This window comes from Lactuca virosa, chromosome 9 (genome assembly GCF_052849685.1).
Source record: "Lactuca virosa cultivar CGN04683 chromosome 9, Lactuca_virosa_CGN04683_v6, whole genome shotgun sequence".
In the NCBI taxonomy this organism is placed as follows: domain Eukaryota; kingdom Viridiplantae; phylum Streptophyta; class Magnoliopsida; order Asterales; family Asteraceae; genus Lactuca; species Lactuca virosa.
This window is the reverse complement of record NC_136434.1, coordinates 24468967-24481089: the sequence shown is the minus strand read 5'-3', so window position 1 is coordinate 24481089 and position 12123 is coordinate 24468967. Positions and strand designations below refer to the sequence as shown.

The 12123-nt window shown below is 34.4% G+C and overlaps 1 protein-coding gene and 1 pseudogene across 1 annotated transcript; both read left to right on the top strand.

Annotated features, from left to right (window-relative positions):
• The first annotated feature begins 1354 nt into the window (after positions 1 to 1354).
• On the top strand, positions 1355 to 11704 carry LOC145139042 (uncharacterized). Its single transcript, XM_079073000.1, has 11 exons — positions 1355 to 1583; positions 2258 to 2446; positions 2547 to 2585; positions 2801 to 2919; positions 3317 to 3764; positions 3857 to 3881; positions 3943 to 4231; positions 9323 to 9465; positions 9553 to 9616; positions 9680 to 11007; positions 11089 to 11704. Exons 1-11 carry the CDS (start codon positions 1355 to 1357, stop codon positions 11702 to 11704), a joined length of 3489 nt encoding a protein of 1162 aa, XP_078929126.1.
• On the top strand, positions 5753 to 5870 carry LOC145141621 (5S ribosomal RNA; annotated as a pseudogene).
• Positions 11705 to 12123: the final 419 nt, after the last annotated feature.

The following is a 12123-nucleotide window of genomic DNA, read 5'->3' as shown; positions in this document are numbered from 1 at the left end:
CTTCCCCGTAAATCAAATATTTTATTAATACTTATTGTGAGTGTTTATTATAACCATGCTAACGACTAGTGGTCTGCACGACGTTCTTCAGGCATCGGAATTGTACGACATTTGTCACCCCAGACCTGCCGGTCCAACTGTAGCTAACAGTTTAGGTGCGGGATTGTCAGTCCTGTATAGATCTATACACAAGTGTCACACTCTCCCTACAAGAGACTCTGGTTATAATTCAGGACTTTAGTGTGTACTCTGGTAGGTATAATGAAGGTAGTGGCTCACAATCCTGTATTAATAAGTTTACACATAGTGTAATGAAATCTCACACACCTAGATTCTTTAGGTACCTCCATTCTCGCACAGACAACATGATCGGATTTCACCACGACGACCCCTACTACCCTACCGTGGCAACCAACTAATGGATAAGAGGAGAAAATAGCCACCATAAGACGACAAATCCTTACGACTGAAACTAGGGCAGTCATAATGAAACAAGAAATGAAGGAAGCCACTCGCGAGATATGTGATATGGCAGGGCACCTTGTGTATCATTTTGATAAATGATAGACTAGTATAGCCTAGTGAGTTAGTGACTATACCTACACTATATGGTAGGCTTATTGCGTCTTCATCACAACTAGTAGTAGTAAATCAAGCGAGATACGCCCTCCCAAAATCCATGAAACTCGAACCATCTTAAGCTTTTGGCATCTATGTGTTATTTTGGTAACTTAACATTTATACAATACCTACTACTACTCACCACTATAATTACATCACGAGGATGTTGGTCGAAATATCGGAACCGTACAGCAAAGCATGATATCTATATGTTTATATAAATATAGATGGGATGCAACTAGTAATGACCTTAGTTACTAACGAACCCGTTTCATACCATACAACAATAATCATGCCATCACGCGGAAGTAACCAGCACACCGGTGTAACACCAATTCTACAAATAGACCCCGCTACATTCCAAGCCGCTGTAACAGCCGTCGTGATAGCCTTCATGGCACAACTTAGAGCTAACAACACAAACGGAAACGGGAACGGTGCTTACAATTCCAATTGTGGTGACAACCAAAGACACCAACGAGTGTGTTCCTGCAAAGACACCCCAAATTACAAGCCTAAGGCCTCGTACGACAATGGAGGAGTACTGCCCAAGAAACGAAAATTCTAGAACAAGAAAAAGGGCCAGTCAACGCAAAAGCCCGCAAAGAAACAACAAACGGTGGCAGTCCACACCGCAGTTATCCCTACAGCCCCAGCACCCGCCAAACGATATGCTGGAACCCTTCCAAAGTGTAACAAATGTGACTTCCATCACATCGGGGCCTACCGAGAAATGTACTGCAGCAATTGCAAAAAGAAGGGGCATACCGCCCATTTCTGTAGGACGCCGACCCAACAAACCATCCAAGTCGCTAATACCGGAGTGAGCCAGGCTTGCTACGGATGTGGAGAAACATGGCATTTCAAGAGGGATTGCCCAAAAGCAAGGAATGTCAGAGGCGTGGGAAGAGTTCTAACAATGGGGTGTGAGGAGGCTGTGAATGATCCTACGGTGGTTACCGGTACGTTCCTCCTCAATGACTCATATGCATGCATACTTTACAATAACGGTATGAAGAGGAGTTCCGTGAGTCACAAAAAAAACATATTCAGACAAAAGCCAGAATCACTCAACGAAACATTCACAGTAGAAATAGAAAATGATAAAACGAAAAGCACTAAAGAGATATACGTAGGATGCACTCTAACACTAAAACAACCAATTCTTCCAAATCAGCACAATGTCGGTTACAATAGGAAACTTCGATGTGATCATCGGTATGTTTTAGTTTAGTCCTCACCATACCGATATGATGTATTACGAAAAGGCCGTTCAATTCAACTCAATTGTTATGATATTGTACATGACGTCATCCGCCCCCGGATGTTTCCGCCGTTTTATCGGTTCAGGGGTGTGACATTACAACTGAACTTGGTGAATTAATTCATTTAGACATGTAGGTCCCTTATAGAGTTACTACTACTGAAGCTTTTAGGTTCTTTCTTTCTATTGTGGATGATTTCACAAGAGCCACTTGGGTTTATCTTTTAAAATATAAAGATGAGGTTTTTAATTGTGTTTTTGGATTCTTTAATTCTCTTTTTAATCTGTTTAATGTTAAGGTTAAAATTGTAAGGTCTGATAATGGGATTGAGTTTTTAAATAATAAAATAAAATCTTTTTTTGTTAGCAAAGGAATTTCTCATCAGACTTCTTGTGTCCACACACCACAGCAAAATGGTGTTGTGGAAAGGAAACGTAGGCATATTCTGAATGTTTCTAGAACTCTCATATTTCAATCTTCTTTGCCTCTTAAATATTGGAATGAGGTTGTTTTAACTAATGTTTTCCTTATTAATAGAACTCCTACATCTGTTTTGGATGGTTTGTCTCCTTATCAACTTGTTAATAAAAAAACCTCCTATTTTTTTATAAACTTAGAGTTTTGGTTGTCTTTTCTTTACAACAAAGTTAAAAAATGCAGATAAGTTTTCTAAAAGAGTTGAAAAATGTGTTTTGTTAGGTTAGTCTTCTGAACAAAAAGATTACAAATTGTTAAGTCTTGACTCTAATTCTGTTTTTGTTTCCTGTGATGTGAAGTTCTATGAATCTGTTTTTCCTTTCAAATAAATTCATCTTTTATGGAAAACAAATCTTCTGATTTTCTAAACACTTTGGACGCTTTCTCCTATGACGAGTCTTTTTCTTCTGATTCTATATCTGAAAAATCTAATTTAGAGGACCTTAGAGTTATTCCTCACTTGGATGGTGCTAATGCAGATCATGAACTGGATGAGACTAGTCCTTCAGTCAGCAACCATACTGGCGAGGCAAATGTGCCTCCTGGTGATGGGACTGTTCCTTTTCCTTCTATAGAGACTGAGGATAGTAGTCAGAATAGTCCCAATCAATAGTCCCAATCCTTCGAGTAGTTATTCTTTAGGTGTCACTAGGTCTAGAAGAGATATTAGAATGCCATCTCGGTTTAGTGACTATTCGGTAGAGGGAAAACATAAGTTTGGGATAGAAAAAATTGTTAATTATATTTATTTGGATAGTGATAATAAATGTTTTGTTTCAAATTTAAATAAATCTGTTGAACCAAAATCTTATAGTGAGGTTGTTTTAGATTCTAATTGGTTAAATGCCATAAATGAAGAAATGAAAGCCCTTTATCGTAACAACACCTGGGAAATAACTGAATTACCACCTAATAGAAAACCTATTTGGTGTCGTTGGGTGTAAAAAATTAAGTATAGGTCAAATGGTGAAGTAGAAAGGTATAAAGCCAGATTAGTGGCCAAATGTCATAATCAATGGGAAGGGATTGACTATGAAGAGGCGTTTTCTGATGTAGCCAAAATTGTTACCGTTCGTATAGTTATTACTTTAGTTGTTAACAATTCTTGGCGTCTTGTTCAACTTGACATCAATAATGCATTTCTCTATAGGGACTTATCTGAAGATGTATTCATGGTTTTACATGAAGGTTATCATTCTAAAAGTGAGAACAAAGTTTGCAAATTAATAAAATCTTTATACGGGCTCAAGCAAGCCCCTAGAAAGTGGAATGAGAAGTTATGTTCTTCTCTTTTTACTTTTGGTTTCACTCAAAACATTAATGATTACTCTTTGTTTATAAGAAATAAAAATGATACTATGGTGGTTTTGCTTGTTTATGTGGATGATATCATGTTAACTGGTAACTGTAAGATTGAATTAAATAAAGTTAAAGAGTTTCTTAAATCTCAGTTTTTAATTAAAAGATTTAGGATATTTAAAATATTTTCTTAGTATTGAGGTTATCAGGTCTGAAAAGGTCTTTGTTTGAATAAGAGGAAATATTGTCTTGAATTATTACACGAATATGGTTTATTTAGGTGTAAACCTGTTAAGACTCCTCTTGAGTCTAACTTGGTTATTAAAAGATATAATGATTTAGATAGTTCTGGTAGTTTTTTCAATATAACTGAATTTCAAAAACTTGTTGGAAAATTAATATATTTGACTGTTACTCGACCTGATATATCATATGTAGTTCCTTTATTAAGTCAACAAATGCATAAACCTAGAAAGTTTGATTTGAATATTGCATTAAGACTCTTGAGATACTTGAAATCTAGTCCTGGTAAAGGGGTTTATATTTGTAAATCTGGTCAGTTTAGTCTTGTTTGTTATGTTGATGCAGATTGGGCTAAATATCTCAATACTCGCAGATCAACCGGTTATTTAGTGTACTTGGGAAATTCTTTGATTTCCTGGAAAACCAAAAAACAAAGTATTGTTTCAAGGTCATCTACTGAGTCTAAATATCATGCATAGGTAAAATAACATGTGAAATAATTTGGATTCTAAAATTACTTTGTGATTTAGGAGTTAATAATTTAACTCATGTATCAGTTTTGTAATAATGAATCTATAGTAAAGCTTGCTTTAAATCCTATCTTTCATGAAAAGACAAAATACTTTGAGATAGATTTACATTTTGTTAGGGAAAAATTGAAAATTGTGTTTTGAAAGTTTCAAAAATAGATTCTAATTTTCAAAATGCAAATTTACTAACCAAGTCTTTGAGTTCACAACAACATGATTTTTTTAGTTAGAAGACTTGGTCTCATTGATTTGTTTTCAAAAGATAATTTATAAGTTTTATTTAAAATGTCAAGTTTGAGAAGGGGTGTTGAAAATATACATATTTAGCAAACTTTACATTTTAGATCCTTAGGGTATTTTGTGCATAGTTTTCTATTATGTGGGGTAGATTGTATCTATATTGCATGCATTTAGTGAATGAACATGCATATGTTGATGATGCATGGGTCTTAGCTGACCCAAATATATGTTGCAATGATGCATCTGAAGACGTAACATTCAACACACATTTGTCTCACACACATTTCTAGTTTTCTCCTATTTTCTCTCTGTGTATCAGTTAGGATTAGGGTTTGTGTAGTTATGTTCGTACAATTTCTTGTATCATCTTCTTTCTTATGAGTGATGAGAGATCTTGTAGTGAGTTTTGAGTTGTATTAGTTGATGTATAACAATCTTGTTTATAGTGAATAAACTGATTAAGTTGGGAAAAATGTGAGTTCATATTTTTGTTTAAAAATATATGGTTTAATGTAATTTATAGTTTTTGTTATGATTAATTTTTTTTAAAATCTATTTGTTTAACATTTTAATTTCTATCATTTTAATTACTTAAAACATTAAACATTGTTTTTGTTTTTAAAGGCAACAATATAATCCTTTTATATTATATTATTTTTAACTATTATTGTTGTAAATTGTAACATCACCCTCTCGCACGTATCACAATATTGTCCGTTTTGGGTCACTCGACACGAGGACTTCCCAGGGGGTCACCCATCCCGGTACTACTACCGTCCGAGCACGCTTAACTACAGTCTACAGAGTTCTTATGGTATATGCTACCCTCACGGCTTTAAAAAGCGTTGTGACAAGGAAGGTATCCACACCCCTTATAAGGAAATGTTTCGTTCTCCTTCCAAGCCGATGTGGGATCAGGTACAACCCACCTTCAACCCCCATTATAGGGTTCGACGTCCCCGTCGAACACATCGACCCGACCCGTGCCCAGCTCTGATACCATTTGTAACATCCCCCATCGGCTTGGAAGGAGAACGAAACATTTCCTTATAAGGGGCGTGGATACATTCCTTGTCACAACGCGTTTTAAAGCCGTGGGAGCAGCAGATCCCATAAGAACTCTGCAGTTAAGCGTGCTCGGGCGGGAGTAGTACCGAGATGGGTGACCCCCTGGGAAGTCCTCGTGCCGAGTTGCCCAAAGCGGACAATATTGTGATATGTGCCAGAGGGGATGTTACAAATGGTATCAGAGCTAGGGCACGGGTCGATGTGTTCGATAGGGACGTCGAACCCTATAATGGGGGGTGAAGGTGGGTTGCACCTGATCCCACATCGGCTTGGAAAGAAAACTAAACACTCCTTATAAGGGGTGTGGATACATTCATTGTCACAACGCGTTTTAAAGTCGTGAGGGCAGCAGATCTCATAAGAACTCTACAGTTAAGTGTGCTCGGGCAGGAGTAGTACCGGGATGGGTGACCCCCTGGGAAGTCCTCGTGCCGTGATTTTTTTTAGTTAATTTGGGATTACAGATTGGGTTTTGCTTTTAACACTATAATTTATAACTTTTAATCATTTACAAAATAATATTTGGATTGACTTTTTTGTATAATTGATATTTTGATTTAAGTTAACAATTTAACGTTATATTTAAATTAACAATTAAAATATTTTATGCAAATTATTCAAAACTATGACCTTAAAATGACAATAGTTCACATATAACAATATATTCAAACTAATACGTTAAGTATAATATGTTAGCAGTTAGAGACATAATTTTATAAATAAAAGTAAAATATGTTATTTTAATATTGAAGTTTAGTTAATCTATTATTACAATTTAGGTACTTATTTAATATTATGAACCAATTTATAATCACTTTTATAGTATAGATAGTTAAATATAAATATTTAGTTGATGATATATGTTTGAATATGATTTTAATGATTTTATTAACTTTATTTTAGCAATAACAATAATAATAATTATAAATTTTAAAAACAAAATATTAATTAAAAAATTCATATAGATGTCACATCAACACCACATGATATAACACATGACACGTATATCTACAACTGTTATATCATGTGACAATGAAATCATTACAAAATAGTTTGATATGACACAGGACTCGTGGAGATGGTTTTTTGGGGTTGAAGACATGTTCTCCGTCAAGTCTGTCAGATCTCGTTTAGACCTCATGTCGCTTCCTATGGGTGATAGTCCTACTAGGTGGAATATTTCTTTTCCTATAAAAATTAATATTTTTATATGGAGGCTTATCCTTAATCGTTTACCGACGAGGAGTAACCTTCATCATCAGGAAATTGATTTGTCTTCTATTTTATGTCCATGTTGTGGAGAGGTGATAGGAGATTGTGTTCACTTATTTTTGAAGTGTTCGATGGCTCGTCAATTATAGCTTAAGTTTGCTAGATGGATAGATCTGATGGTGCCATCATTTAACTCTATTGAAGATGTTTTTGAGTGGATTGATAGTCAAGCTATTGCAAATGCTCAAAGATTGATCATTGAGATGACTTGTGCTACTTTAATTTGGGTTCTTTAAACTTACTGGAATGTGTTAGTTTTTGGGACCGTGAAGTACAAAAAAGAGTTGATGTTTGATTGTATTGTCTCGTTTTCTTTTAATTGGTTTTGTAGTAGGAACCGTAAAGTTAAGAAAACTATAACCGGGTGGCTTCAAAATCCCCTCATGAACTAATTGTTCTCGTTTTGTTTTGGTCAGCTGCTTGCTAGCCTTTTTAATTTTCAATGCCGTTCCAAAAAAAAAAAAAGTCTGTTTAACATTTTTTGAGCTTTCATAACCAAATAGATAATTGTACAATATTTTAATGGTTAATTATGTGTGTTCGGTTAAATAAGTCACCAACTAAGAGCACATATGACTCAAATAGGCACTAGTCAAAAGATCGTATAGCTCCCAATTTGAAGTTTGAACCACATACTACAAAATCATTAAAAAAAATCTCTATTTTCTTACCTAACTCAGCCACTCCCAATGGTGAACATTCAGCGTAGACTATAGAGAATTAGAAATTGTCTACAGGGACTAATGTCAAATTTGATAAACAGTTGAAAAGATGGTTGTACATGATGCATGGCAGATTGTTCTTCTATTGAAGTGGATTCTTCGATAAGCCATTATGTAGCCGATATTTTTGAAGCATTTTGTCATTGACTTAGTCGGTCAACCATTATTTGGACCCACAATTTGACTTTTTTTTGTAAATAAAAAACAGAATAAGAATTAGTTTCAAAAGTCTGTAAATATTTTTGGTGCATTTTGTTATTGACTTGGTCAGTCGACAGTTATAAGTTCTCAAACCGATTTTAATGCTTACGTGGTTTATATAGTATTGGTTTCAAGAAAAAATAAACAATGTCGTATTTATAATATATTTTTTGTTACACGTTATTTATATATCATAGGTTATTAAAATTATGAATAATAAGCTTTTTATTTGATTTTTGGGTTACCCTGATCATGTTATAGATCGGGTTGAGAGGAGGGACGGTGGAAAACAGTACATAGGGGTTTGTATACAAAATTAATTAACTAACTTCATAGACATTGTTGTCATTTTAACTTTAAGTAACATAGATGAAACAAAATATTGAAAATATAAGGATTAGATACACCAACGAGTCTAGAACATAAAACAACATGGTTCGCTATTTAAATGAAACCAATAAAAAAATCAAAGATAGGCTTTGAAAATCTTGATTTATGCATATTTGTTTTTGCCAAAAGCATTAAGGTGGTTCATTTAAAATAATTAAAGTAGTTTACAATTTATATTTTTATATAATCCTTGATAAAAATAAAAAAGTAAGGTGGATCGAGTGACCCATGGGCGAAGGTTATAAAGGGCCAGGAGGGGTGTTGGCCCCCCTGAGTTTTTTAATAGAAGTGTAATTAGTCCATGATTTTTTATCTATATTAAGCCATATACATTAAAAAATTGGGTTGTCCCCCCCCCCCCCCCCCCCCCAGCGATTTCCAATAGCCCGAATCAAACAAAAAAGGATCGTCATCGTCATTGGTCATTCGACCAAAGCAGCGCTGTTGCGATCTTGCTGCCTGCTGCACGCTCTGCATTTGTTGTCGCTGCAAACCTGCTGCCTTGCGCTCCTGCTGGCTGCTGGAATCAATTGATCGTGTCCACTCCAGTAATCACTTAATCAGGTTTGTCTATTGTTTTTTTTTTTTTTGTCTTCAGAATGCAGAAATCATAATCCCTCAGTTCTGTTTAGTGTTTAACTGCCATGCGCCCCTTCTGGAATCAATGAATGGTTTCAATTATGTTTAACTATTTGACTATTCTCTCATAAATCAAAATCATACATGCCTTACAGTTTTCAATTCTATTTTATCATGTAATTGTTAATTAATTAATTTATATTTCTGATTGTTAAGACTTAGGACTTAGGAGCATTGTTAGTTAAATGATTTATCATAAATAAGATCCGTAGAATTTAGGAGCATTGTTGGTTAATTGATTTCAGAATTTTGTAAAATTTTGTAGAAATAAGATTTGTAGAAATAAGCTTTTTTGCAGAATTTGGGTTGTTGGTTATGAAATATGAGATTATAATTTCAATTTTGATTTTTATAGATACAATCATACAAAGCTTACAATTTTATGGGAAAGATGAAAACCATTGATTCTTTTTTCAAAAGAAAGAATGATGATGAAGAAACTCATAATGAAAATCAACACAATAAACGTCACAAAGCTTCAACAAGTGAGCCACAACCGCAAGAACATGAAAATCAACAAGATAATGATATTTTTGAAGCTACACAATCAAATCCTAATGAAGTGGATCTTAAAAATCTATAAAGAGATCCCGCTAAACGAAAACAAATGTGGGAATATCCGGTTAATTTAAGGGAACAAGTAAGACAAGCTTATATGACTTTAGGACCTTTCCAAATACGTCTTCAAGAATATAATGCTAAAGGTTCAAAGAAACATCCTCATAGATTCCAATATTCTTGGTTCAACATATTCCCTAATTGGTTAGAGTATTCTCCAACAACACATGCTTCTTATTGTTTTATTTGTTATATATTTAATGATAAACCAAGTGTGTGCCATGGTTACGATGCATTTACTGTTAAAGGATTTGACAATTGGAAAAAAGTTAATGATGGGAAAAATTGTGCATTCTTGAAGCACTTAGGTTGTTCACAACATAGAAATGCTGTTACATTTGCTGAAAACTTGATGAATCAAGCAACACACATTGAAAATATCATAGTGAAGCAAAATGAAGCACAAATAATAAAGAACCGTTTACGATTAAAAGCTTCAATAGATACAATTCGTTGGTTGACATTCCAAGCTTGTGCTTTACGAGGACATGATGAAACGCCTAATTCCAAAAATCGAGGTAATTTTCTTCAACTACTAAAACTTCTAGCATCTTATAATGATGAAGTTGCAAATGTTATATTAGAGAAAGCTCCTTTTAATTCAAAGTATACTTCTGGAGATATTCAAAAAGAAATGGCCATAGTTTTGAGATTTGTTGATGCAGAAGGGATCATACGGGAAAGGTTCTTGGATTTGGTTCATGTTAGGGACACCTTATCATTAACCTTGAAAACAAATATGTGGACCCAACTTTTGCACTATCAGTTTGATGTTAGTAAAATCCGTGGCCAAGGTTGTGATGGTGCTAGTAATATGAGAGGGGAATGGAATGGATTACAGGCACTTGTTCTTAAGGATTGTCCTTATACGTATTATGTTCACTGCTTCGCTCACAGATTACAACTAGCATTGGTGGCTACTTCACGGGAAATTATTCCTATACACCAATTTTTTACAAACTTGATTTTTACAATTAATGTAGTTTGTGCTTCCAGTAAGCGTCATGATGAGTTACAAAAGGCAAAGGAAACTGAGATTGAACATTTATTGGAACTTGGTGAAATCGAATCGGGTAAAGGATTGAATCAAGTTGGGACATTAAGAAGGGCTGGTGATACACGTTGGGGTTCTCATTTTCGTTCCATTTGCAGTTTGCTTAACATGTTTGATTGTACTCGTGTTGTTCTCCAGGGAATACTTGATAATGTATCTACTACTTATTCCCCACGCGGAGATGCTGATACAGCTTACTGTTACTTGAAATCATTTGAGTTTGTGTTTATTCTTCACTTGATGAAAGAAGTAATGGGAAAAACTGATATACTTTCTCAAGCTCTGCAAAAGAAATCCCAAGATATTCTTAATGCCATGGAGTTAGTTTCAGCAACAAATGAGAGTCTAAATGATTTCAGGAACAACGGATGGGATTCTTTATTTGCACAGGTAAAGTTATTTTGTGAGAAACATCAAGTAGATATGCCAAATATGAAATCTCCATATACTTCTACTCGATACCAGCCTCGAAAAAACGATAATCATGTTACTTTTGAACATTTTTATCGAGTAGATTTGTTTACATCCACATTGGACAAACAATTACATGAGTTGAATAGTAGATTTAACGATCAAGCGATGAAGTTATTAAGTCTTAGTTCTACTTTAGTTTCAAAAGAACACCCTAAAGTGATTAACATTGATCAGATTTGTCTTCTTGTTGAGAAGTATTATCCTGAAGATTTTACGGAGCAAGAGAGAATTCAATTACGATATCAATTGGAGATTTTTAATATCGATATGACAAAGAATCCCAAGCTAAGTGGCGTATCAACTATTGCTGACCTATGCAAGGGTCTTGTAGAAACTCAGAAACGCGAGACATATTATTTGCTTGATAGAGTGGTTCGGTTAATCTTGACACTTCCAGTTTCTACCGCAACAACAGAGAGGGGATTTTCAGCAATGAAAATATTCAAGAACCGTCTTCGCAATAAGATGTCAGATGACTTTCTCGCAAACAATTTGGTGGTTTACATAGAAAGAGAAATTGTTGAAAACATTGATACGAAGTCAGTAATTGATGAATTTAAAGACCTTAAAGGTCGTCGAACTGAGTTGTAATTATTCTTTTAGGTATTTTTGGTGTTTAGTTGCTGAAAAAATTTTGTTTTTTATGTGTAAGAACCTTAATTTTAGGTATTTTTGGTGTTTAATTACTGGAAAAAAATGGTTATTTTATGTGTAAAAACGTTAAATTTAGTTTTCTAATACTTTCGGCCCCCAAATCAATCGTTCAAGCTCCGTCCCTGAAGTGACCCACCTTTGATGTATATGTAGCCTCATCACTGATTAGATATGTATGAAAAGAACAATAATTTATGTAAGATAAATATAATCGAATTTACATGTACAAAAGATGATCTATCTCAAAAGAGACAAGGGTGGAACGGTTTTTTAAGTTAAATAATGATATGCATATTTACAAGACTACGATAACATGCATCGACGATAACTTTTCGGTGTTAGAATGTACTGAAATT